The sequence below is a fragment of the Zonotrichia leucophrys genome, chromosome 8 (assembly GCF_028769735.1).
Source record: "Zonotrichia leucophrys gambelii isolate GWCS_2022_RI chromosome 8, RI_Zleu_2.0, whole genome shotgun sequence".
NCBI lineage: Eukaryota > Metazoa > Chordata > Aves > Passeriformes > Passerellidae > Zonotrichia > Zonotrichia leucophrys.
In genome coordinates, this window is record NC_088178.1 from 29,700,998 (window position 1) to 29,726,660 (window position 25,663).

Here is a 25,663-nt window from a genome sequence, read left to right on the forward strand (position 1 = left end):
AGGTGGAAATTGGATTTACACAGATGTTTGTGCAGGGTGTGGTGGCTGGGGAAGGTGCAGCACAGGGATTTTGCTTCCCAGAAAACATCTGGATTCCTCCCACAGCTGGTGGGAGGTGCTGTGTGTGAGGGCTGAGCCTGGGCTGGAGCCCCAGGAGGGGCTGAGGGAGCTGGGAAGGGGCTGGAGAATCGGATGTGGCACTTGGGGACATGAGGTGGCCTTGGCAATGCCGAGAATGGTTGGGTTTGATGATCTCAGAGGGCTTTGGGGTGGGTGACCCCAAGTGCTGTGGCACCATGTCCTGGGGACAGCAGGGGACAGGCACCAGGGAGTCCCCTCCTGCAGCTCTGCTCGGGTGTTTCATGGGCAGCAGGATCTCCGAGGTTTTTCCTTTTATTCCATTTGGATTTGTTTCCCTGAGCTGTTTTGTGTCCTGCTGGGAGCTGCTTGGGGGTTTTCCATGCCACGGTGACAGGCCTGGCCCTGGTGGCACTGGCACGTCTGCCGGGTTTTACCTGCTGCAAAGAGCAGGGACACACGGAGCACATCCCCAAAGAGGGATGTGCAGCCCCGAGGTGCCATCCTGCTGTCCCAGGGATGTGGCTGTGGGACAGCCGGGAGCTCCAGCTGGGAGTGAGTTCATCCATCCTTCATCCCGATGGGTGGGAATGAGGCTCCTTTGCTTCTCCTCCCCTTGGGAATCTGTTGGAGCTGGGGCAGGGCTCTGCCTTATCCAGCGCTGGGATTGCTCAGCTCCATCCCAATCCTGTCCCGCTGCTCCCTCTGTCCCATCCCAGTCCCTCTGCTCCTTCCACCCCATCCCATCCCAATCCTGCTGTTCCCCCCATCCTGATCCTGCTGCTCCGTCCATCCTCACCCATCCCATTTCCGCTGCTCCCTCCTTCCATTCCATCCCTGCCCCGCTGCTCCTTCCACCCCATCCCATCCCAATCCCGCTGTTCCCCCATCCTGCTGCTCCATCCCATTCCATCCCAATCCCGGTGCTCCCTCCATCCCATCCCATTCCATCCTGATCCCAGTGCTCCCTCCATCCTCATCTCGATCCCGCTGCTCCCTCCATCCCCATCCCGATCCCGCTGCTCCCTCCATCCCGATCCATCCCATCCCGTCCCAATCCCGATCCCGCTGCTCCCTCCATCCCGATCCATCCCATCCCGTCCCAATCCCGGTGTTCCCTCCATCCCATCCCATCCCATCTCCATCCCCTTCCCAATCCGCTGCTCCCTCCATCCCGATCCATCCCATCCCGTCCCAATCCCGGTGCTCCCTCCATCCCATCCCCATCCCAATCCCGCTGCTCCCTCCATCCCGATCCATCCCATCCCGTCCCAATCCCGGTGTTCCCGGCGGGCCCGGAGGGATCCCCGGCAGCCGCGGAGGTCGCGGCGAGGCCAGCCCGGAGCACGCTGCAATTAGCAGCAGCAGCAGCAGCAGCCGTGATTAGCGCGGCGGGGTCACGGCGCGGGCACGGCCCGGGGGCTTTGGGCGCTCTCCAAATCCCCGCGGGCAGCAGCGGGGATGGAACCGGGAGAAAAGAGAGAGGAGAGAGGGATGGGACCGGGAGAGAAGAGAGAGGGGATGGGACCGGGAGAGAAGGGAGGGAATGAATTGGGAGTGAAGGGAGGGATGGGACCGGGAGAGAAGAGAGAAGGGATGGGACCAGGAGAGAAGAGAGAGAAGGGCAGGGATGGAACCGGGAGAGAAGAGAAAATGGGATGGGACCAGAGAGAAGAGAGAAGGGATGGAACCGAGAGAGAAAAGGAGGGAGAAAAGAGGCAGGGATGGAGCGGGAGAAGGCAGGGATGAAGGGGATGGAGCGGGAGAAGGCAGGGATGGAGGGGATGGAGCGGGAGAAGGCAGGGATGGAGGGGATGGAGCGGGAGAAGGCAGGGATGGAGGGGATGGAGCGGGAGAAGGCAGGGATGAAGGGGATGGAGCGGGAGAAGGCAGGGGTGAAGGGGATGGAGCGGGAGAAGGCAGGGATGAAGGGGATGGAGCGGGAGAAGGCAGGGGTGAAGGGGATGGAGCGGGAGAAGGCAGGGATGGTGGCATCTGCCACACCCTGCGGCCACCCCCGGCCACCTCCCTCCCAGGACACTGCGCTGGGGTCCCTGGAGCTGCTGCTGGGTCTGGAATGGTTCTGCTGGACCTGGAAAACGCCTCCCCAGCAATTCCAGCCGGGATGGGAGCAGGAGATGACACCCCTTGTGCTGGTGATCGCGTAGCAAGGGGGGAACATAACAGCAAAGGGATTTTTGCCACTTCCAAAGGATTTCTGGGAATTTTGTGCAAGGAGATGGAGCCTGAATAGGAGAGATGGGGCACAGCATGGGTTGATTGGAGACCTTTCCTGGCTGGCGTTATTCCCTGTGGAAGCAGGCGCTCCCAGCAGCGTTCCCTGGTTCCCCAGCCAGGTGTGAGCGGATCGCGCTTCCCTGGCGGTGCGGGAACCGGGGATGTGCGGGACGAGCCCGCCTGCATCCCACGGACATTCGCATTCCCTGAGTCCCGGCATCCCTGCAGAGCTCCGAGAGCCGGCCCCGATCCCAAATCCCATCGGCAGCCGGGATCAGGGTCTTGGGGAGCCTCGGCAGAGCAGTGTCTGTCCTTCTGGCAGAGTGAAAATCTGGAATTCCTCCAGTGGGATTCCTGTCCCCTGCAGGGGATGGACACGGGGCAGGGATGTGGCTGTGGGATGGTGCAGGAGCCAGCTGGGACAGTGCCAGCCCCAGCACTTCATTTCCTGATAAACCTGAACACTATCAGCTAATAGCAGGAAGGAAAAAATTCCGTGACCTTGTGTGGGCTCCACAAGGCGCAGTAACTCAGATGTGCTGATAACTCCAGGTTTTGCTGCCGTGAATTCATTTTAAAATTTAAAAATGCATTTCCCTGAGTTATTTGGGGGTGGTCTGGGCACTAACACAGCTCCTTTTTTTATTCTTTCCAGAGGGTCGCCAGACAGGGACGGCATCGTGAGTATTGCCCAGCGTCACCTCCCCTCCCACCACCATCAGCATTTGTGAGCAGTTTTCTGTTTAATATAGAAAATAAATGTAAAATAAGGCCAATTCCAGGTTTGCTATAAAAACACCAACAGGGGGAGGCCTGAGGAGCACAGGGGCACAGGGAGCAGGTGTCCTGCTAAATCCCAGCTCCTCATCCTCGTTTCCACCCCTGCTAATTGGCTTGGGCCAGATTTGCTGCCTGAGGAGTTCATTGCCAGAGCAGCTGTTTCCAACCTCTATTTTTATTTTCTATATTAACCTGAAAACAAGGAGATGTTTGTGGTTTGTTGGTTTGGTTTTTTTCCTTTTAATTATTGCTGCTTTTATTCCTGGTGTTAGACTGAAATGTCCCTGCTAGAGCTGGGTAGGAGATGGGCCCTGTCTCCTTTAGTGTTTGATATAAAAAATATTCTGGGTTCTGACTGGGCTTTATTTCTTCAGCAAATCCAGATTTTAGAGTTCCACCTCAAAATAAAGATGAGCCCCTTGTGAGGCTCAGCAGGGAGAGCAGTGCTGGGGTATCTTTTAAAAGATAAAAATTTGTGGGCCAGGCTGCTCCTTGCAAGAAATAATTTTAGTTTTCCCCCCAGTCTGACCCAAAATCCTTGGCTTTGGGCAGGCTCTGTGTTTTTAAGCTGCTTGTTAGGAAATAGAGATGAAAGTAAAGGTAGTTCCTTCAGCAGGGCTCTATTCAGCAGACATAAATTAATAAAGAGCAGGTTTAGGCAGGATAAATTAATAAATAGCAGATTTAGGTTGGACATCAGGAGGAATTTGTGCACAGAAAAGGGTGTTCAGGGAGGTTTGGAGTCCCCATCCCTGGAGGTGTCCACACCTGGATGTGGCACTTGGTGACAGGGTGGGATGGGCACAGCTTGGGCTGGATGATCCTGGAGGGTTTTTCCAATTTTAGTTCTGGGAATATCCCCAGGCTGTTCCCTGTTCCAGCATAAATCCCATGGGCAGCTTTTCCTCGCCAGGTGTGGGCAGAGGGACCTCAGGTGTCCTCTCCAAGGATGCAGAAATGCAATTTTTAGGGGACAAAACGAAGTTCCTGGAGGTGTTTGAGGCAGAGGGATTGGCGATGGAGAAGTTTAATATAATTTTTCATCCTCCAGACCCTTTTCCACATAATTTTTGCGGCTACTGGAGTGGCCAGAATGCAAATCCTGACTGCTGAATAGAGCCCACAGGAAAATCCACCTTCAATCCTGGTGGAGCCAGAGCTGAGCCTTCCTTTCCTGACAAATCCGTGTTCCCTGCTTCCTAAAACTCACTTTTGTGCACTTAAAAAGAAAACCCCCCAAACCAGCCAAGGAGCAGCTGTTTTAACCCTTTTTGTGCCACCCCCACCCTTGCAGCAGCCCAGCCCTCATCCCAATGATCCAACCTCCAATAGCAAAGCCGAGGGCACGCGGGAAGGAGGAAATAAAAACGGGGTAAGGAAAACTGAGCTCGGCCCCCAGCTCCCACAGGGCTGTGGAAAACAGGGAGCCACCCTTGGTTTGGAACCCAGAGTGCAGGAAAATCCCTTCAGGGTCAGCCCGGCCTGTGGAAATGGGGTTAAACACAAATGGATGGGGGAAAAGCAGGAATGCCCTGGAGCAGTGCCCAGAATTCCCACAAAATAGAACCCAGGGGAGGTTTTCCCTCCTCAGCTGAGCTCCAAGGGAGCTGCTCCACCCAGAGCTGTGGAGGTGAGGGGCTGCACCCAGCCCTGGACCAGGGAGGGCATCCTGCCAGCCCCTCGGAGGGAGCTGGGATGGGAATGGTCCCTCTGGAAGCTCAGGGGAGCTGGGTTGTCCCATTCAGGTGCCCAAAATCACGGTGGCCGTGGGACTTTGGGTGGGTTTGGGTGCCCAGAGCCAACCAGGAAAGGATTCCAGAGGTGAGGGGTGCCTGGAGCCTCTTCCAAACGGAATTCCCTTGATGCCAAGCAGCAGTTCCTGTGTGTGTTGGTGTTTCATGGCATGGACTCATCCTTCCCGCTGTTCCATCCCAAATTCACAATTCCTGGCATGTGGGATAACGGGATCTGACTCCTTCTTGGGATTGCTCTTTCTTGGGGAAGGGGTTTTGTCCCCCAGGAAATATTTCCTGAGAAGTTTCCTTGCTTGACTGGTGTTGGGAGCTTCCCAAGGGCTGGGAGATCCCAGCACAGGGAGAAACTTTCCTCACTTTTCCCTAGGGAATGTTGAATGTCCACCTAAGCAATATTCAAAACTCTCTCCCCTTTCATCTCTCTGGGATGGGAGAACCCCAGAGGTGGGGAATGCTGTTGGGTTTGTGCTATGGGTGTGGGATAACAGCATCTGCTATGGGATGTGCTGTGCTCCTGCTTCCTCCATTTGAACTGCGGGAATTTTCCTTTCCAGAAGAAAACCAATGGAGCCCCAAATGGATTTTATGCAGAGATCGACTGGGACAGATATGTAAGTGTCCCCTGGAGCTTCCCTGCCCCAGCTGCATCCCATGGGGACCCCAGGCTCTTCCCACACTCATTTTGGGCTCTTTGGGTGAAATCAGCTCTGTCCAGACCCCAATTCCATACCTGCAGCTCAGCCAGAATTCCCAGGGATGAGGTGGCTCTGGGGAGCTCTGTCCTGGCCCATGGGACGTTGCAGTTTAGCCAGAGAAAACTTTGAATCCTCAACAAGGATTAAAGCTTTTCCTTCTGCAAAATGAATCGTGGAATTTGAGGTGCCCTGTGCGGCCCCAGGGGGTTGGGCTGTGCAGGACATCCTTTCCCACAGGAGGGAAGAGCTGCTCCAGCTTTCCAGGAATGAACAGTCCTCATTTTCCTGTTTGGGTTTTTTTCTTTTGTTTTGTTGCCTATGCAGAACTCCCCTGAGCTGGATGAGGAGGGATACAGCATCCGACCTGAGGAACCAGGATATATCCTTTGGTTTTGGCTTTGCCTCTTGGGTTACAGCCTGTAACAGGAGCTGGGCTCACAGGCAGGCCCCTGGCTCTTTTTATTTCACTGTTAGTATTTATTATTAATTATAATTCCTTATTTCCACTTTTTGATTTCCATTTGGAGCTGGCTCTCCACAGATAAAGCTGAATCACCTGAGGCATTTGAGTTGTCTTTGACTCACTGCTGTGAAATGAGTGGGGGAACATCCCATGGGACGCTCCATGGAGACCAAAATGTCTGTGATTATCCCAGAGAAAAGGAGGATCAGGGAGGAGCTTCAGGTGGGGTGGGAACAGGGACAGGAGCAGGAGGAGTGGCCTCGAATTCCAAGGGAGGTTTATGTTGGATATAGGGAAAATTTCTCCATGGAAAAGGGTGAACAGACATTGGAACAGCTGCCCAGGGCAGGGGTGGAGTCCCCATGCCTGGAGGGATTTAAAATCCATGTGGATGTGGCACTTGGGGAGCTGGGGCAGCACTGGGGCATGGCTGGACTGGATTGTCTCATAGGGCTTTTCCAACCTGAACAACTCCATGAAATCCAGACATGGATTCATAAATCCAACCCTGGGCTGGATTTATCCCTGAGAGCAGCAGTTCCTCGTGCTCTGGCTGCACAGGGATGCAGCAGTGACAGGCCCAGCACAGGATTATCCCCTCCTCATTTTGGGATCAACATTTTGGGATCACCAGATTCCTGCTCTCCAGCAAGCTGGGAACACCGAGGGAGGAAAATTCCTTAACTGAGCTGTACCTACCAAAGGAAAGCACTTCTACTCCTCCAGCGAGTCGGAGGAGGAGGAGGAGGCGCACAAGAAATTCAACATCAAGATCAAGCCCCTGCAGGCCAAGGATGTCCTGCGCAGCGCCGCCACCGTGGACGAGCTCAAGGCCTCCATTGGCAACATTGCACTTTCTCCATCCCCCGTGGTGAGTGCCCCCGGCCTTCCCCGGCCTTCCCCGGCCTTCCCCGGGCCCTGGTGTGTCCCTTTGCAGCTGCCAGATAAATTTGGTGATGTTGGTGCCTCATTCAGGCTGCCCCGGAGCCGAGGCTGGGCAGAGTTCCAGAATAAAGCAGGGATTGATTCCAAGCATCTCCTCCATGGATCCACCGTGGGCAGCACCAGAGCCCAGCCAGGGCTGCACCCAAGATGAACCAAAATGGCCCCAAAATGCACGAGGGGCACGGGCTCTGTCCCTGGGATCAGTTCTGCTCCATTTGCACCTTGCAGTTCATTATCCAACCAAGCGTTTATTATGGCAGCCCCTTTTATAGGGGATCCAAAATTCCTATGGATAGCTGATGGGTCAGGGTCTCTGCACCACCCAGGCCCTCAGCCAGTGGTGAGTTTGCATTTAGGATCAGATGGGGCTGGCTGAGGGTCCTGTGTAGGTTTGAATCCAGCCTATCCTTGCCTTGTCTGGGGATTTGTTTTGCTTCTAAGCTGGTGAGGTCTGATATGACCAAATTTATCTGGCAGCTGCAAACCAGCTGCACTGTGGCAGTGGTGGTGCACTGGGATCATCCCAAACTTGGTGGGAGCTGATGTTCCACTTGGCTTTGGCGTCCTTGTTTTGGGGTCTGGTCTGCAGGTGTTGCTCAGGTTTATTGAAATGATGTTTCCAGTCCAAAACATCTCAAAAATTCCCTTTCCTCCTCGTAAAAGAGATCAGGATGTGTTATTCCCTGTTGGTTTTTTTTGGGTTTTTTTGTTTTTTTTTTATTTCCCCTCTCTTATCCTCATTTTTCAATGAGGAAAAAGGGGAATTTCTATCAAGGGGAATTTTCAATCATCATCATTCAGGGTCTTGCCCTGACTCCCAAGCCAAGGGAAGCATCTGTGGGGTTTTAGAGGGATGTTTCCCACCCTGGAGGTGAATCCAGGTTCCTGGAAGGAAAGGTCATTTTTCCTTAGTCCATTCCCCTGTGCTTTTCCTGAGGCTTGTTAAGATTCCTGTTGGCTCATCCCAATCTGTTCAGCCATGAAAAGATTGGATTCTGGGCTTTCAGGAGGTTTTGGTGTGGGCTGAAGTGACTTCCCAGACAGAGCTTTCCTTGATTTATAAATAACCTGGATCTGAAGTGTGAATGGCTCTCCAAGCCAAAGTCAAACAAAATCCGTGTGCTTTGTTTCTGCTTCCCAACCAGGGAGTTCCTGTTTGGCATTTCAGGATTAGAAATGGCAGTTGGATGCTTTGGGAAGCACAAAAATAAGGGGCGGGGGGAACCCAACCTCAAAATGAACAATGTAATACTGATGATAATAATTATAATAATATTAGGAAAACCAAATTCTTGTAGAATGTGCCTTTTACCAAATAGGATTTTTGTCTCCTCTTTCCTGTGGTGTTTTTCCTGCTGAGGTTGGGGGGTTTGGGAAGGGTTAAGGAGGATCCCAGTGTGGGACAGGCTGAGGGATTCGGGTGCTGGGCTGGAGGGGATCCCTGGGGCTGGGCTGGAGCCTCCCTGGGATGTGCTCAGGGAAAGCCCCCGAGGCTGGGCAGGAGGATCCCAAAGCCAGGACGTGCAGCCAAGGGAGCAGATGGGCCAGGAAAGCACCAGAGCCCCGGGCAGGAGCTGCCTGCAGGAACCTGCAGGAATCCCAGGATTCACTGCCAGGCATCCACAGGAACTCCAGCACTCACTGCCAGCTCCCTGCCCTCATCCTGGGCTTGTCCTCGCTCCCAAGCCAGCCACAAAGCCCTGCTCTGGAACTGCTGGGAGGGAGATCATAAATCCCATGGATTGGGCTGGGAGGAACCTAAAACCCCATCCCAAATCCCACCCCATTCCATGGCAGGGACACCTCCCACTGTCCCAGGCTGCTCCAGCCTGGCCTGGGGCACTGCCAGGGATCCAGGGGCAGCCACAGCTGCTCTGGGCACCTGTGCCAGGGGCTGTGTCCATAGTCACCCTCATTGCCAGCCCTCTGCACTGGGAATTCTGGTGCCTTGACTGGGAACGGCTACCGGGGCCTGTCATGATAAAACAATGGAATTCACCCCCTAAAATGGCTCAGACACAATTTTTCCATTTCCAAATGCTCCCTATCCCTCCAGTCTCCCATGTGAAGGGTGAAGCTGGAGCACTCCTGTCACTCTCTTTTGTCTTTAACCTGACACAAATCTTTGATTCCTCTTTATAGAAAAATCCCTCACCTTCTAATTCCTTCTTTTTTTCTTTCTCTGCCTTCTTTTAGAGGAAAAGTCCGGTAAGAAATGCAATTTTTACGTCCTGGAATATTTTAACCCAGCTTTGTGTGTGCTCTTGTCGTGTCTCTAGAGCTGAAATGCCAAAAGCAAATAACAAATCCTGCCCTTCTAGAATGAAGTTTAATTTCCTTTATCGCTGACTTAGAGCATTTTAAAATAGAATGTATAAAAATAGAGCTGGGCCTGGCTCTGAGAGTGCTTTGGGGGTGTAGTTTGGGTCCAAGAATTTGGACCAGGTGTGTAAGGGCTTGGTGTTACCTGGATTGGGGCGCATCCAAAGGGAGGAGAAGGCAGGAAATCCATCCCTGGTGCCATTGGGGTTTCTCCAAGAGAGCTCAGCTTCCAGGGAGGAAATCCCCCCATTTCCCAGGTCCTGGGTTCCCCTGGGGGGCTGTCCCAGGGTGACCCACGAGGTGTGGCGGTGGCAGCTGGGCCCTGGGGTGCTGACGTGTCACTCTCTGACCAGGTGTCTCTTCTCTCCCCTCTCGCTGACCGCAGCGGCGCAGCCCGGTAAGAACTGGGATGGGGTCACAGGGGTCCCTGTCCTTGCTGGGCTCTGGGGGGGCACAGGGCGTGGGGACAGCTGCCAGGGGGGGCACAGGGTGTGGGGACAGCTGCCAGGGGTGCCACACAGCCCCTCATGTCACCCCAGTTGTGACCGTGTTCACAGGGGTCGGAGGATGAGGGGAGAGACGAGGATCTGACTCCGTGTTTCAGAAGGCTGATTTATTATTTTATGATATATATTATATTAAAACTAAAAGAATAGAAGAAAGGATTTCATCAGAAGGCTGGCTAAGCTAAGAATAGAATAGGAAAGAATGATAACAAAGGTTTGTGGCTCAGCTCTGTGTCCGAGCCAGCTGACTGTGATTGGCCATTAATTAGAAACAACCACATGAGACCAATCCCAGATGCACCTGTTGCATTCCACAGCAGCAGATAATCATTGTTTGCATTTTGTTCCTGAGGCCTCTCAGCTTCTCAGGAAGAAAAATCCTACAGAGAAGATTTTTCATAAAAGATGTTTGTGGCACCCAGTGATAGCACAGGGGGCTCTCAGTGATGGGGATCCCTGGAGACCCCGCTCTGGCTCTGGGGTGTCCCCGTTCCCATGGCTGGGAGGGTTTGGCTTCTGCCCCACGAGCCCCTGGCACAGCTGGATGGCAGTGCAGAGTGCCCATTCCCAGAGGATGTGCCCATTTGTGCCCATTCTCAACCCCTGTGTATGTGGCACTGGGGACAGCAGAGCTGCCAGCAGTGCCTTTGTGTGGCTCAGGAATTTTCTGCAGGGTTTTCTGCTCCCTGGAGCTCAGGCTCCTGCAGGAAATGTCCCCTCAGACAGCTCCTGCCACCTCTGCTGGGCTGCTTTGCTCCTGGGGTGACAACTGCCACACAGTCCTGTCCCTGTGCATGCCACTGATCCCTGTGTTTCTCCTTCCAGGGGACGATCAAAAGGAATTTATCCAGTAAGTATCTCCTGCAGTCCATCAAACCAGCACTCCTTGCACCTGCTGGGAGGGTTTGGGGAGTGGGGGTGGGAAAAGAGTGAGTTAAATTTGGTTTAAAGTGATCCTGCAGAGCTGGTGGCTCCCAAAAGCTTTCCCTGGAGAAGCTGTGGGGGACATCTGCAGCAGAGAAGTTTCCTGATTCAGCTCTGTACAGAAATAAATTGGAGTTAAAAGCAGATTTTTGCTGCCAGGATCCCTGCACAGCAGGGTGGGTGGGACACCAGGTGTGACCTCCCCCCTGCCAGCAGGGCTCTGGGGGCCAGGGGGATGCTCTGGGGTGGGAATGGCTCTGACTCTCATCCATGTGTGTCCTGTCCTGTCCCAGGTGAGGAGATCACGCGGCCCCGGCGCTCCACGCCCACGCCAGACCCCGCCAGGTCAGTGCAGATCATCCTTCCCAGGCTCAGGGCCCTCATCCCACCTGGGATTGGGACATTCCCACTTGCACTGTGCTGGATGGGGAGCTGGAGGGGGCAGATGGGGTTTTGGGAAGGAATTGTTCCCTGGGAGGGGGAGGAATGGAATTCCCAGATTTGCTCTGGCTGCCCCTGGATCCTGGCAGTGCCCAAGGTCAGGCTGGAGCACCCTGGGACAGTGGGAGGTGTCCCTGCCATGGCAGGGGTGGAATGGGATGAGATTTAAGGTCTTTCCACCCAAAACCATTCCAGGATTTTGGCAGGACTGAGGGGCTGGTGGTGGTTGGGATGCTCAGTGCCCATCCCTGCTCTCCACCAAAAGCTCCAAGGACATTCCCTGCTGGAAGGCACCTTGAGCCTGATCCATAGGGAGCAGGCCAAGCTTGGGGGGGTGGGGGGGATGTATTGATTCAGGACAGCAAACATGCAAGTTTTTATGGAATAAAGCCAAATCTCCCTGGGAATGTGCCCCGTGCAGCTCCAGGGGTCAACTCAAGGTGTGTTGGAGCAGAGCATGGCCCAGACCTCAAGTATTTATTTTTTTAATCCTTTTCCATGGAATTTTGACTAAACCCAAAGAAACTTAGTGTCCCAGCAGCTGCTGTGGCACCACAGGGTTGGCACTGGGGTGCTGCTCCTTTCCCTTGTCCCCATCTGAAACCCTGTGTTTGGCCAGCTCCTCCTTGGTCTGGGGTAAAAAATGTCCTCAAAAATATTTGTGTTTGCCTCAAAGATGGGGTCAGAACCCAGGCCTGCCCCTCATGGCTGCTCTGTGCTCCTCTAACCCCACAAACCCAGACCTGTACCTCAAGGCCACCCTGAGCTCTCTAACCCCACAGAACCCCACAACCTGTCCCTCATGGCTGCTCTGTGCTCTCTCATGCCCACAACCCAAACCTGTCCCTCATGGCTGCCCTGTGCTCTCTCACCCCACAAACCCCACAAACCTGCCCCTCATGGCTGCTCTGTGCTCTCTCACCCCACAAACCCAAACCTGCCCCTCATGGCTGCTCTGTGCTCTCTAACCCCACAAACCCAGGCCTGCCCCTCATGGCTGCTCTGTGCTCTCACCCCACAAACCCAAACCTGCCCCTCATGGCTGCTCTGTGCTCTCACCCCACAAACCCAAGGCCTGTCCCTCATGGCTGCTCTGTGCTCTCACCCCACAAACCTCAGCTGTCCCTCATGGCTGCTCTGTGCTCTCTCACCCCACAAACCCAAACCTGTCCCTCATGGCTGCTCTGTGCTCTCTCACCCCACAAACCTGTCCCTCATGGCTGCTCTGTGCTCTCTCACCCCACAAACACAAACCTTTCCCTCATGGCTGCTCTGTGCTCTCAAACCCCACAAACCCCACAAACCTGTCCCTCATGGCTGCTCTGTGCTCTCAAACCCCACAAACCTGTCCCTCATGGCCGCTCTGTGCTCTCTCATGACACAAACCTGCCCCTCATGGCTACTCTGTGCTCTCTAACCCCACAAACACAAACCTGTCCCTCATGGCCGCTCTGTGCTCTCTCCCCACAGCAAGAAGGCCGGGGAGGATCCAGCAGCGCTGGCCCCGCTCTTCGGGCCCCCGCTGGAGTCGGCCTTTGAGGAGGCCAAGCTGGAGGGTGAGTTTGGGGCATGGAGGGGGAATTTGGGGCTGGGGTGAGGGCATTTGGGACATGACAACTGAGTTTGGGGCCATGGTGGGTGAGTTTGGGGACCTGGTGACTTTGGGGCTGGTACAGGTGAGTTTGGGGCCATGGTGGATAAGTTTGGGGCATGGCAAGTGAGTGTGGGAGACGTGGTGATTGAGTTTGGGGACTTGGTGAGTTTGGGGCTGGGGTGAGGGAGTTTGGGGACCTGGTGAGCTTCGGCCCAGGGCAGGTGAATTTGGTGACAGGGCAAGGGATTTTGTGCCCATGGGTGAGTTTGGGGCACGGCAAGTGGGTTTGGGGACTTGGCGATTGAGTTTGGGGACAGAGTGAGTTTGGGGCTGGGGCAAGGGAGTTTAGGCTGTGGTGGGTGAATTTGGGGACCTGTGAGTGAATTTAGTAACAGGGCGATTTTGAGGCCTTGGTGAGTGGCTTTGGGGCCATGGTGGGTGAGTTCGGGGACATGGTGAGTGACTTTGGGCCACGGTGGCATCTCCTGTCAGGGATCTGGGAAGGTTCTCCAGCCCTGGCAGGAGTGGAGTCCCCATTCCTGGAGGGATTTCAGAGCTGTGTGGATGTGGCCCTTGGGGACAAGGTCAGGGGTGGAACTGGCAGTTCCATGGGCTCCGAGGGCTTTTCCAAGCTGGACAATTCCCAGATTCCCAGGTTCCCAGCCCTCCTGCTGGAGGAAGGAGCCCAGGCAGGGGTTGAAGGACAGGTGACCATGTCCAGGGTTAATTCGGGCTGGGTGGAAACAGCAAGTGCTTAAGTCAATAAGTTAATTATGAGGTCTGGGAGAGATCCTGACAGGGAACAGCTCAAGAACATCAAACCTCAGCATTTTCCAGCCAAACCTTCACCCTGGAGCAGGGGGGTTTAACTCTACCCAGGATTCTGGAGGCAGCTGTTGGACAAGCCTTGCACCCCTCCATGCCTAGGAAATGCCATCTCAAAAATGTCATTTTTCCCTCCTTTAACACAGAGACACTTTGCTTCCATCCAAATCTGGTTTTTCCCAGCTTTCCCAAAGCACAGGAACCTTGCAAGACTTGTTTTCCCCAAAACCAACCCAATCCATGCCCTGGAGCGGGTTCTTCCCAGAGATCTCCTCCTCCTCCTCCTGGAGGGCCACTGCCCTCGTTATGTCCCGTCATTAACGCCTCCAGTTAATTCTTTTAATCAAAGCAACGTTTCAAAGCAGTTCTCAGCACAAAAACTCTAAGAAATCTAAATTATATACAAAAATATCTTCTTTTTTCCCCCCCTTTATTCTCTGGGATTACAATTATCTTTTAATTTTGCTACCTGATGGGTTTTTTTGTTTGCATATCCTAAAATTCCAGACCACTTTGGCCATCAATACAATGTTTTCCTTCCCATAATAAGCCTCCAAATCCATCCCTGGCATTGTTTTGTTTGTCAAGCAGCATAAGTGTCAAACTAATTGCACGTCCTGCTTCAAAATCAGACAGGATTTTAATTATCCACCGTTACAGAACCCCCTGTCCTTAATTAATGAGGTTTCTGTCACTGTCTGGGCCCTCTTTTCCCAGAGCCTCAGTGTCTCATCCATGTGTTTGGGTGATGGGAAGAAAATATTTGGGTTTTTCATTGCTTTCAAATGTTTACTTTTGATTTTTCAGCTGCTCTGGACCAGCCTGAGATATGGGGGTCAGTCCAGCCCATCAACACAAACGTAGAGTCCCCAAAACTTCCAAGACCTTTCCCAACTGGAAGTAAGTGACCATGGAAATAAATTAATATATCCAGAAATCAGGTCAAAGATTTGAGCTGTCCTCATCCAGGCTGTGCAGTTCCGTGATATTTTAAATTAAAGGAGATTTTTTTCCCTTTGTTTGGCTCGGGTGACAGCACTGTGGGGTGGAGGAGGGAGTGGGATTGATAAGGGCTGCAGGGATGGGGTGGATCCTGATCCTGCACGTTCATGCCGAGGTTACTTGGCTGGAAAAGTGGGAAGCACCGGTTTTTCCAGGATAACATCAGGGAGAGCAGCTCAGCCCCAATCCCGGATTTTTATTGCAGCTTTCCCTCTGCCCGGGGCAGCTGCGGAGCCGTTTCCTCTGCAGAAATGCCCCTGTAAAGCACAGCTGGTTAATTAGCCGCTGTTAATTAGCCCCAGGGTTGCCGATCCCGGATCCACATCCTGGATCCACGTGGGATGGGCACGGCAGAAAGGCGGAGGCAGCTCCGTGCCTCGGAGGATCCAGGTTTAATTAAAATGCTAATTTAGGGGGTTGAAACAGCAGATGTAAAAAAAGGGGGAAAATTCCATCAAACCCGACAGAAATGGCTTCCCACTGCCAGAGGGCAGGGAGGGGTGGGTATTGGGAAGGAATTAATGGGATGTTGGGAAGAATTCCTCTTTGTGGGAATGGAGAGGGATGGGATGAATTCCCAGAGCAGCTGTGGCTGCCCCTGGATCCCTGGCAGTGTCCAAGGCCGGGCTGGACATTGGAGCTGGGAGTTCATCCCTGCCTTGTCCCCTTTTTCCCAGCGATCCCGTTGACATCCCAGGGGCTGTCCCTGTTTTCTCTCTGCTGAACTCTCTCCCCTCTCTGTGCTCTCTTTCAGCCCCTCCGCCGCTCCCCCCGAAGAACATCCCGGCCACGCCGCCGCGCACCGGCTCCCCCCTGCCCCCGGCCATCGGTAACGGCTCCGGCTCCGGGGGACACCGGGGACACGGGGACAGCCCCGGCTCGGGGGTGGGACAGGGACAGCCCCAGCCCTGTGGTGGCACTGGGGGTGACACATCCCATCCCCAGCTCTGGGGGGACAGGTCCCTGTCCCCGTGGCTGCATTTTGGGCATGGATTTGATCCCTGTGCATCCTCTGCCCTTGGAGTTCAGAGAATCCCAGACTGGGCTGGGCTGGGAGGAATTTCTGTCCTGTCCCAGGCCGCTGCCAGCCCCGGTGTCCAGCCTGGCCCTGGGCACTGCCAGGGATCCAGGGCCAGCCCCAGCCCTGAGGTGTCTCAGTGGATGCTGCAGTAGAAGCAGCACAAAGATGGTTTTGCCTCCCAAGTCGGTCTCACCCTGGTGAAATTAATGTTCTTTACACCATCCCTGCCTTTGGGAATGCAGTGCAGGATTAGCCTCAATATCCTGCTGAAAACCAGGATATATTCCCAATTCCAGAGCCCTGCACAGCCTGTGCTGAGGAAACCAGAGCTGTGCAGGGTCTGCCTGTGGCAGGAGCTGCTCCTGCCTTCCCTGCCTCCAAATCCCTGCTGAGAGGTGGGAAAAGCCCCCCTGACCCTGCAGCCCGGGAAATGGTGCTGGGAATGAAGGACAGGGAAGGGAAATGGTGCTGGGAATGAGGGGCAGCCCGAGGGCAGGGATGGAAAGGTGTTGGATGCAGCCAGAGGACATCAGGAGCTGCTTCCAGGCATATAATTCATGGTGCTGGCTGGTGGGAAAGCAGGGTCTGAGCAGGGCAGGCTGGTGGGGCCAGCCAGAGCCCCTCGGGGGGAAAACCCTGTGCCACGAGGAGCCCCTGCTCTGTCCATCCCCATCTCATCTGTGCTCTCAAATCCCGATTTTCCAGGCTGGCAGGGTGTCCATGTCCATCCATCCATCCATTCCCAGCAGCAAATGCCTGATCATTTGCTGGGCTGTGCCTTGTGTATTTGTGAAGCAAATGGCTGAGGTCTGGTTTTGTCTGGTTCAGCAAATCCCTATTTTATCCCCCCCACCCTAAATGTGGATCCCCAAAACAGAGGAGCAGGGATGGGGTGATGCTGCCATGAAGATCCCAGAGGGCATTTAGTGTCAGCCTGTCCCTTCCCTGGATGTGAAATGCTTGGCTGGTGGATCTGTGGTGGTTCTGGAGTCAGGTGGGAGTGTTGCTGTGTGGTGGCTCAGTGAGCAGAGCCCTGAAATCCCCATCTGTGTGTGCCCTAAAATCCCGATCTGTGCCCTAAAATCCTGATCTGTGCCCTAAAATCTTGATCTGTTCCTGCTTGTGGCTGGATGCATTCCTTGTGGCTGGAATACACTCCCCGTGTGCATCCTGTGCTGCATGCCCAGACTCCAGCAGTGTCCAACCAGCATGTCTGAATATATGTATTTATACCTGAGTGTTTATAAATATATATATATATGGAGAGAGTGGGGCGTGCCAGAGTGCTGAGTGCACACCTTTGGTACCTGCTGATAAACCAGAGTTGCTGATAAGGACGGGATGTGGTTTAGAGGACACAGAAGGCTGTGAATTTGGGATTCTTGGCTGTGAATTTGGGAATCTTGGCTGTGAGTGCTGGCTCGTGGTGGTGCATGCTCCCTCCTCCAGCCTTTGGATCCCGCGGGATTCATTCCATGTCGCACCTGGCTGTGCTGGAAACGTTCTTGCCCATGAATTATATAAATACAGATGAGAAAAGGTGATTTTAGAGCCTCTCCCGTAGAAGTAGAGCCCGTAGAGAGTAGCGCAGCCCTCGCTTAACGCCCGGTGTAAAATAAACCTCCTCTGACCGCAGGAGGGGACCAGGCAGCAGCAGCAGAGCCCAAACGGGACAAACTCCCGTCCATCAATGACTTGGACAGCATTTTTGGCCCCGTGCCGTCCCCCAAATCTGCTGCTGCCACCGCGGAAGACAAGTGGGTCAATTTTTCCGATCAATCCCCGGAGAACGCGCCTCCGGAGCTGTCGCCCCGGGACAAGGCGGGGTCCCCGGCGGGCAGCCCGGCCAGCGCCCCGGCCGAGCCTCCCCGCCCGCTGCCCTCGCCGCTGCAGCTGGAAGACGCTCCCAAGAAGCTCCCCGAGCAGCCCCACGTTAAGGACGATTCGGCCGAGCCCGTCGCCTCTCCCAAAGATTTTGGGCCGGGCCAGAGAGGGACCCCGCCGCCCCCTCCGCCGCCCACGTACCGCGCCGTGGTGTCGTCGCCCGGACCGGGCGCCAGCACGGGAAGCGCCAGCGGTACGTGCTGAGCTCGGGTGTGCTGCCGTGTGGCCCCGGTGCCCCTCCCGCCTGGCTGTGTCCCTGCGGCCGTGCCCTGCTGCCCGCCCGTGTCCTGCGCCTCCCGTGTGCTTCCCTCCCTCCCTGTGCGCCTTTCCCGGAGCCTTTCCCGGAGCCCTTCCCGCCCCAAACCGGGCACGGGCTTGGTGGTGTTGTCGTTGTTGTTGTTGTTGTTGCGGTTGTGCTCTCCGTGGGGATGGAATGGTTCAGGTGAACGGTCTGAGCGAGCCTCAGATCAGGGCTGGGGTGTTTTGTTTTTACCACGTCCTCTCACCCCGGTAATTCCCGGTGGGAATGGTGCTCGGCTCTTCCTGGCTCTGGGTGTGGATGGGAGATGTGTTCCGGGGTGAACCTCTCCCCCGGGAGAAGCTGCTGGCTCTGCCTGCTTTCACCTGATTAATTATAGATGTTCATTAAGGCAAACGAGCCGGGGAGGCTCGGCTTACTGGCACTCCTTGCCTGAGGAGCTGCAGCCTGAGCCCAGCTCAGCCCTGTGCTCCCATCCTGCCTCCACCAAAGGTGATTTTGGGGGCAATCAGAGCCTTGAGGAACCTGCACTGGTGGTGGGGTGGGTGTGCAGCCCCCCAGCTCCGTGTCTGACCCCTGCCACCCTCCTGGTGGGAGCTCGGGGTTTGTGTCACTGCCCGTGGGATTTGTCACGGCCAGGAGGGTGCCCTGAGTGTGGCTGGCGCTGCAGATGTGGCTTTGCTTCAGTGCTGGTGGCTTTTCTGTGCTGGCTCGGGGGGGTGGGCAGAGGGTCCCTGTGGGGGCTGCGGGGTCCAGCAGGAGCTGGAACTTCTCCAGGAGCTTCCAGGAGCAGGAGACAGCAGGATCCATCCCGCACTGCTGTCCTGCCTGCTCCCAGCTGAGCACAGGATGGAGGCGTGCCAGGGCTCCTCTCAGATGGAGGAGCCTGGCCCAGAAGATCCACAGCCCTGCTCCAGGAATTGCCTCCTGTCTCAGCAGCTGGGCAGCAATGGGAAATGAAAAATCCACACAAAAATGGTGCAAATCCTCCAAAGGCTGCAGCAGAGTGTGCAGCACGGCTCCAGCACCTGTGCCACCCTCTCTCGCCTTTCCAAGGCTGGTTTTGGGGTGCTGTGGAGCAGAGCCAGGCCAGGATCTGCCCTCAGAGCCCTGGGTGTCACCAAGGCTCTGTGCAGGGTCACGGTGGAAGGGACCTCAAAGCTCCCCTTGTTCCAACCCCTTCCACCACCCCATGCTCTCCAAGGCCAGCATTCACACACATTTCTGATTCCATGCGGGTTTCCACATGCTGTCAGTTTCTGCAGTAGGAAATGTCCATTCCCTCGATGGAAGCCACCATCTGGCTGGGATTTGGCTACCTGGTGGCCACAGAACCCTCCACACTCAGTCCTGCAAGGTTATTTTCCCTCAATATTTTCTATTTTCTCTGGCTTTTCTTGGGATAAGGAAGGAAAAGTTCAAACTTTGGTTCCCAAATTAGGCTTTGAAATAAAAGTGGCTTGAATCTTGGAGTTGTGCAGAGGAATGACTGGAATTTATTCCCTTTAAGCCAGGCCCTCTCTTGTCTGAGCCTGCTCTCCTTCACCTCTTCTTGTTTCTATAAATCCAGCTTTGATCTTTCTTTGCTAAATCTGAGCTATCACCCAAAGAACTCAGGAAATTATTCTCTTGTAAGTGGGGAAATTATTAAGTTATCTCAGTCTGAGCCATGGAGCTGCTGAGCTCCACAGAAGCTGGTGACAAACACTGGCTCAGCTGTCCTGGCACTGAGCTCTGAGCTCCCTCCCATTCCTGCTGCCCTTCATGTCCTGGTGCCCCCTCTGCCTGCTCTGCCCAGCTCCAGGTCTTGCTGGGCTTCTCCTGGAAGGAATTCCTGTGTGTGGAGCCAAGCAGGCTCCTGGATCTCCCGTGAGGCACCAGTTGGAATTCCCATTTGGTCACAGGAATCCCCCTCTGCAGCAGGGTCTGTGAGCCCTGAGCTCAGCTCCCTGCTTTGGGAGTCTCTTCCAGCGGGTTGGGAGCTGCTTGTGCTCCCAGCAAATCCCAGAACCTTCCTCTTCCACCCTTCCCCTCCTTTGCTGGGCCAAGCTTTGCCCTGTGATGAGGATCTGTTGTATTTGTGGGGTGCCCCGTGGCAGGGAGGAATGATGAATATGACTCCACGTTCTTAGAAGGCTAAATTATTATTTTATCCTTATAAATATTATATATTTATATAATATAGTTATATTATATATTATATTACAGAATATTATATTACAGAATATTATATTACAGAATATTATATTACAGAATATTATATTACAGAATACTATACTATATTATATTACAGAATACTATATTATATTATATTACAGAATACTATACTAAGGAATACAGAGAGGATACTTACAGAAGGTTAAAAAGATAAGATGAAAACTCGTGACTGTCTCCAGAGTCTTGGTACTGATTGGCCAACAAGTCAAAACAATTGACATGAAACCAATGAAACAATCTCCAAACACATTCCACATGTGAGCACAACACAGGAGAAGCAAATGACATAAGAATTTGTTTTCCTTTTTCTCTGAGGCTTCTCAGCTTCCCAGGAGAAATGCTGGGCGAAGGGATTTTCCAGAAAATATGACTGTGACAAGGATCCCTACCTCCCGGTTGTGCCAGCCCTGGAGCAGTGTTCCATCCACCATCCCATCCCTCCTGCCCGTATTTTTGGGAAAGCTCTCTGATGTCAGTTTTGCAGAGGGACCCGGGCACTGGGCAGCCGCTGCCAGGATCCCATGGGCATCATCCCTCCTGGAATGTTCCGTGCACAGCAGCCGGGCTGTGCCCCCATCAGGGGCAGCTCCTGGGCTGGGCAGAGCCCGCGGGCACTCACGGCTCCCGTTGTTTGTTCCTTGCAGGTTCCTCGTCCCCAGCCCGGCCCGGCACGCCGCTGGCCCCGTGTGGCACTCCCCCGCCGCCGCCGCCCCGGCCCCCGTCCCGGCCCAAGCTGCCCCCGGGCAAGCCCCCCGTCAGCGACGTGGTACGTGGGCAGGGCTGGGGGCACGGCAGGGCACTGCCAGGGGCGGTGGGCGGCGTTCCAGTCGGGAATGGGGCAGCAGAGCCGCGGGCACCGGGGTGGGATGGGCTCCTCTGGGATTTGGGAATCCCCGTGGGAAGGGCTGTGCCACCTCTGCTCTGCCAGCCTGGTGATGCCAACCATGGTGCTCAGCCAGGGCAAGGGCGGGGAGTGGGCTGGGGTGGGAATGTGCCCCGGGAAGGCTCTGGGGGCAGAGCAGGGCAGTTCCAGCATCCCCAGGAGCAGTGCCAGCTCAGGGCAAGGGCTGGGGTGGGAATGTGCCCCGGGAAGGCTCTGGGGGCAGAGCAGAGCAGTTCCAGCATCCCCAGGAGCAGTGCCAGCTCAGGGCAAGGGCTGGGGTGGGCTTAGGTGGGAATGTGCCCCGGGAAGGCTCTGGGGGCAAAGCAGAGCAGTTCCAGCCTCCCCAGGAAGGTGCCAGTCAGGGCAAGGGGTCTGGGGTGGGAATGTGCCCCGGGAAGGGCCTGGGGGCAAGCAGGCAGTTCCAGCCTCCCCTGGAGCAGTGCCAGCTCAGGGCAAGGGCTGGGGTGGGCGATGGGAATGTGCCCTGGGAAGGTCTGGGGGCAGAGCAGGCAGTTCCAGCCTCCCCAGGAAGCAGTCGCTGCTCAGGGCAAGGGCTGGGGTGGGAATGTGCCCCGGGAAGGCTCTGGGGGCAGAGCAGGGCAGTTCCAGCATCCCCAGGAAGAATGCTCATTCAGGGCAAGGGCTGGGGTGGGAATGTGCCCCGGGAAGGGCCTGGGGGCAGAGCAGGGCAGTTCCAGCCTCCCCAGGAGCAGTGCCAGCTCAGGGCAGGGGCTGGGGTGGGAATGTGCCCCGGGAAGGCTCTGGGGGCAGAGCAGGGCAGTTCCAGCCTCCCCAGGAGCAGTGCCAGCTCAGGGCTGTCCTGTGTGCCACCCCAGGCTGCTCCAGGTAAGGCATGAGGGCTTTGGGGTGATGCTGAGGGTACAAAATGACCACCAAAGGATCCCTGAGGGCCTGGGGAGCTGGCACCTGGTGGGCACTGCTCCCTGCCCAGTGCCCAGCCCATTCCATCCATCCCACAGCCCCTGGAGCTCCCAGCCTCGGTGTGGATGGGTGGAATCTCCACACCCATCCCCACAGTGTTGGGGATAATCTATTTTCCCAGCTCCAAGCAAAAATGCCATTGGTACTAAAACAACTAAAGTAATTCCAATTTTCCCTCTGGGGCACCGGCAGAGCAGTCAGGAGGGTCCAGGTGAAATTTTATTTGTTTGATGCAAATGTTTTTGTTTAGATTTTATTTAACTTTGTGTTGTTTTATGTTTCTCTCCAGTCCAGGCCTTTTAGCCCTCCCATCCACTCCTCCAGCCCTCCTCCGATAGCACCTTTAGCCCGTGCTGAAAGTACTTCTTCCATTTCTTCCACCAATTCCCTGAGTGCAGCCACCACTCCCACCGTTGGTAAACACACGCAGCACTGCTGTTCTTTCACCTTTCCTAATCCTCCAGTAACTCCTGAGGCCTCTTCATTCCCTAGGTCACTCTTTGGGGTTGGATTCTTAGTTTCCATCAGGGTTTGAAATGCTAAAAGGGATTTGAGGGGGGTGATGGATCAGGAGGGTGATGCTGCGAGGGAAGTTTTTCCAAATGTTGTGGGAAATGGATGTTTGGTGAAAGTCAAGGGAATTGTAACAGAAAATGTGGTTCTGGGCTGTAATTTGGGGCAAAATAAGCTTTTTTTGCAGGGGAGGCTTGTGCCTGGAGGAGAGTGGGGCTGGAAGCCAGACCTTGGGATCCAGGGATATTAAATCTCTTGGAACGTCTTTAATTCAAACTTGCCCTTAAAGCAGTAACAGAAAAAGGGTCTTGGAAAAGAAGGTGGCTTTTCCCAGCCACTTGCCATGTCCGAGGGCAGAACCAAACGCTGCAGTTTTCCTGGGAAAAGTGGGGTTTGCCAAACCCCGGGGCTGAGATGAGGGATGGGAACCGAGTCTGGCTGGCAGCTCCCAGCTCCAGGCGCTGGGTCCCCCCACGCCTCCCCCTCCATCCCCTCTGTCCCCTCCTGTCCCCTCTGTCCCTGCTGCCGGCGCTCCTCCTCCTCTTCCTCCTCCATCCCTGGCTGCCAGCCCCTGCCCCTCGCTTCCTGCGGCTCCATCTCCTCCAGGATCACCTCCCTCCCTTGTCTTTTCTCCCCAACCCTCTGGAAAAGCCGGCCTGGCGGGAGTTCCCGTGCGCCCGGCCCTTTGTCACCGCTGTCCCCGCGGGGAGCGGTGGCACTGCTGTCACCACCCCCCCGTGACGGCGCTGTCCCCGCCGTGCCGCTGGCACCGAGCCCTCCCCGTGGCTTTGCTGGAGTCTCGACTGCGTCTCCGTCCTGTGTCACCTCACTCTCGGGTGTTGTAGGTGCCTGTTCCGGCTGTTGGTCACTGTCACAGCGCCTGGCTGGAACAAATGTCACCAGGACAGCGAGCCCTGAGCGTCCCCTGTGCCTGTGGCAGTGCCTGGGGGCACGGTGGCCACAGGGACACGGCGTTAGGGGAGGGGACAGCCAGGCTGAGCACAGGGACAGTCCCAGGGGCTGCGGGAGGCTGGGAAGGGCAATGGGAGTGAGCTGAGCTCTGCCACCCCAGCTCCCTCAGGCTCTCCATTTAGATTTCTTATTTTCTCTGATATTTTTGGGATCAAAAGCTGCTGTTTGATGATTTAGTGACCTCCCCGTGCTGAGCAGAGGGGATGAGGTTGCTGGGCTGGGGGAGAAGTTGGGGTCCCACACTCTCTATGGAGATTTCCTTGGAGCAGAGCCAAAATCGGGGCTCTGGGGTCACCCCTGGCCAGGGAACTCCAAAGGGGGCAGTCAGGAGGGGCACCCCAGATTTTGTAGGTGTTGCACTTCCAGCTCCATGCAGAGATTATACCGAGTGGGAAGGGACCCACAGGGATCATTGATCCAACTCCTGCCCTGCACAGACACCCGACAATCCCACCCTGGGCATCCCTGGCAGTGCTGTCCAAACACCCATTCCCTGGGGATCTGGGCAGTGCCAGCACCCTCTGGATGAGGAACCTTTTCTGCGGGCATCCAGCCTAAACCTTGGGAAAAGCTGGATGGGGACAGACAGAGACAGACAGGGTTTGGGGTGTGCATTGGGAAAGTGTCTCCTTGTCCCCACCGAGGCCAGGGCGGGCGCTGGTGCTGGGTGAGCATCCAGGGAAACCCACAGCAGAGGAGGGACACATTCCAGTTCCCATGAGAGGAAAAGCTGGGCTGGGAGGTGTGCAGGGATGGGCAGGTCTGGGATCAGGGACCGCTGCAGGTCCCGGGGGGCTGGGACACCTGGAGCCTGGCTCCAGCGCATTCCCCATCTCCCGTGCCCTGTGGCAAAGTCCCACGGAGCTTGTCCGGGAGCAGGGGCAGGGCTGCTCCATCCCCGTGTCCTCCGTGCTGTTCTGGTGTGCTTTCCTCGTTGGCTGCATGTCAGTCTGGACAATTCCTGGCACAGCAAGGAGCTCTGTGGTTCCCGTGTCGGTGCCCCTCCGTCATCTCTGTCTCTGCGTTGGTACAAGTGCGCTGCTTGGTTTCACTTGGGATCCGTGTTTTCATTCTTTTTGTGCTCTTTCTTTTCCTTTCTTTTCTTTTCTTTCTTTCTTTGTTTCCTTTGCGTTTCTTCTGCTTGTGTTATCAGAGGATGATGCTTTTATTGACAAACTGCCCGCGTTTGAGGGGCGCAGTGAAACGCCGGCAGGTACTGTACTAGCAGGGAATTGCCGAGAATTCCGCCCTCGGAGCGGCACCCACCGCTCGCAGCACCTTGCATGACAGTTTCTCAGTGACTCAAAGGACTCGGAGGTGGAAGGTTGGCACCTCCCGAATTCCAAAAGGTTCATTTAGCAGCTCCAAAAGCTGTTCGCCCCACGCCCCCCTCCGGCCCTCACATCCCGAGTTATGGCAGCGTGGTGGAGCGCAGGGAGCTGGCTGTGATGGGAAGGGAAGGCTCCAGCTAGGATCCGCTGCTCTGTGTGCGTGTGTCCGGTTCTCTGCAAGTGTCGTGTCCTGAGGTGCGAGAGCAAACAGCCACGTGTCACTGTCCCTGAGTGTCACTGCGGGGCGGCGTGCGGAGCAGCATCCGCCGGGAATGCTGAGCAGCGCCGGCCCCGCTCCGCGCAGGCGGAACCCGGAGCGCATGAGCCGACAAACCTCTTCTACCGCGGCCAAAAAAAAAAGCGAGAGCACCCCTGCGAACCGCTCGCCCGGCGGGCAGAACGACTCCTCCATCTGGGCTTCCATAGCTTTGCTTCCCGCTTTCTGTCCCCCAGCCGGCGGCCGCTGTCACGCCCCTGTCCCTGCACGTGTGACCGCCCTGCAGCGCCTCGCCCCCTCCCCGTAGCGACATTAATGACCTGCTCTGTGACTCACACTGTGTCCTTCTCTCTCCCTCTCCTTAACCTTTCCCATCCCGCTTCAACTCCTGGCCATACAGAGAATGAACAGCCTTCCCTCGTTTGGTTTGACAGAGGAAAGTTTTATTTGACTTTCGAAGGTAAGTAGTGCAAATCACAGCCGGTAACCTCTCGCTCCCCTCGCTCTCTCGCTCCCGGGGTTCCCTTCCAAGGCTCCATCCAATCCAGCTTTCCGGGCTCCATCCAACCCAGCTGCCCGTGCGGAATGCTATGGCTACTTAGATGACATCGCCAGTCCGACCGGAATCGGTTTGATTTGATTTGGTTTGTGCCATTTGTCCCGCTGATCTCTTTTTATTTTTTGCCTCGTTGATTTCATTTTCAAAAAAAAAAAAAAAATCCGGCCCAAGCAAGCCAAAAAGCCCAAAGAAACATTGCGAATATTCCTAGACGGAGGTGAAAACCAGGGAGCGGAGCCGCTTGCGCTGCCGAGAAAGCCGACCCTGCCAGGCTCCCGGAGCTGCTGCGGGCAATTCC

The 25,663-nt window shown here is 55.5% G+C and overlaps 1 protein-coding gene across 1 annotated transcript in view; it reads left to right on the forward strand.

Moving 5' to 3' along the window:
* The window catches only part of SGIP1 (SH3GL interacting endocytic adaptor 1), a 59,696-nt gene that overhangs the window by 16,449 nt on the left and 17,584 nt on the right, over positions 1-25,663 (forward strand). Inside the window, exons 3-18 of the mRNA XM_064720191.1 lie at positions 2,972-2,996; positions 4,391-4,468; positions 5,405-5,461; positions 5,870-5,924; positions 6,704-6,879; positions 9,150-9,161; positions 9,661-9,672; positions 10,607-10,631; positions 10,999-11,050; positions 12,617-12,702; positions 14,373-14,465; positions 15,322-15,396; positions 17,225-17,665; positions 20,593-20,714; positions 22,063-22,189; positions 25,207-25,266. Of these exons, the coding sequence (XP_064576261.1) occupies positions 2,972-2,996; positions 4,391-4,468; positions 5,405-5,461; positions 5,870-5,924; positions 6,704-6,879; positions 9,150-9,161; positions 9,661-9,672; positions 10,607-10,631; positions 10,999-11,050; positions 12,617-12,702; positions 14,373-14,465; positions 15,322-15,396; positions 17,225-17,665; positions 20,593-20,714; positions 22,063-22,189; positions 25,207-25,266 (1,496 nt within the window). The remainder of the gene's footprint in view (positions 1-2,971; positions 2,997-4,390; positions 4,469-5,404; positions 5,462-5,869; positions 5,925-6,703; positions 6,880-9,149; positions 9,162-9,660; positions 9,673-10,606; positions 10,632-10,998; positions 11,051-12,616; positions 12,703-14,372; positions 14,466-15,321; positions 15,397-17,224; positions 17,666-20,592; positions 20,715-22,062; positions 22,190-25,206; positions 25,267-25,663) is intronic.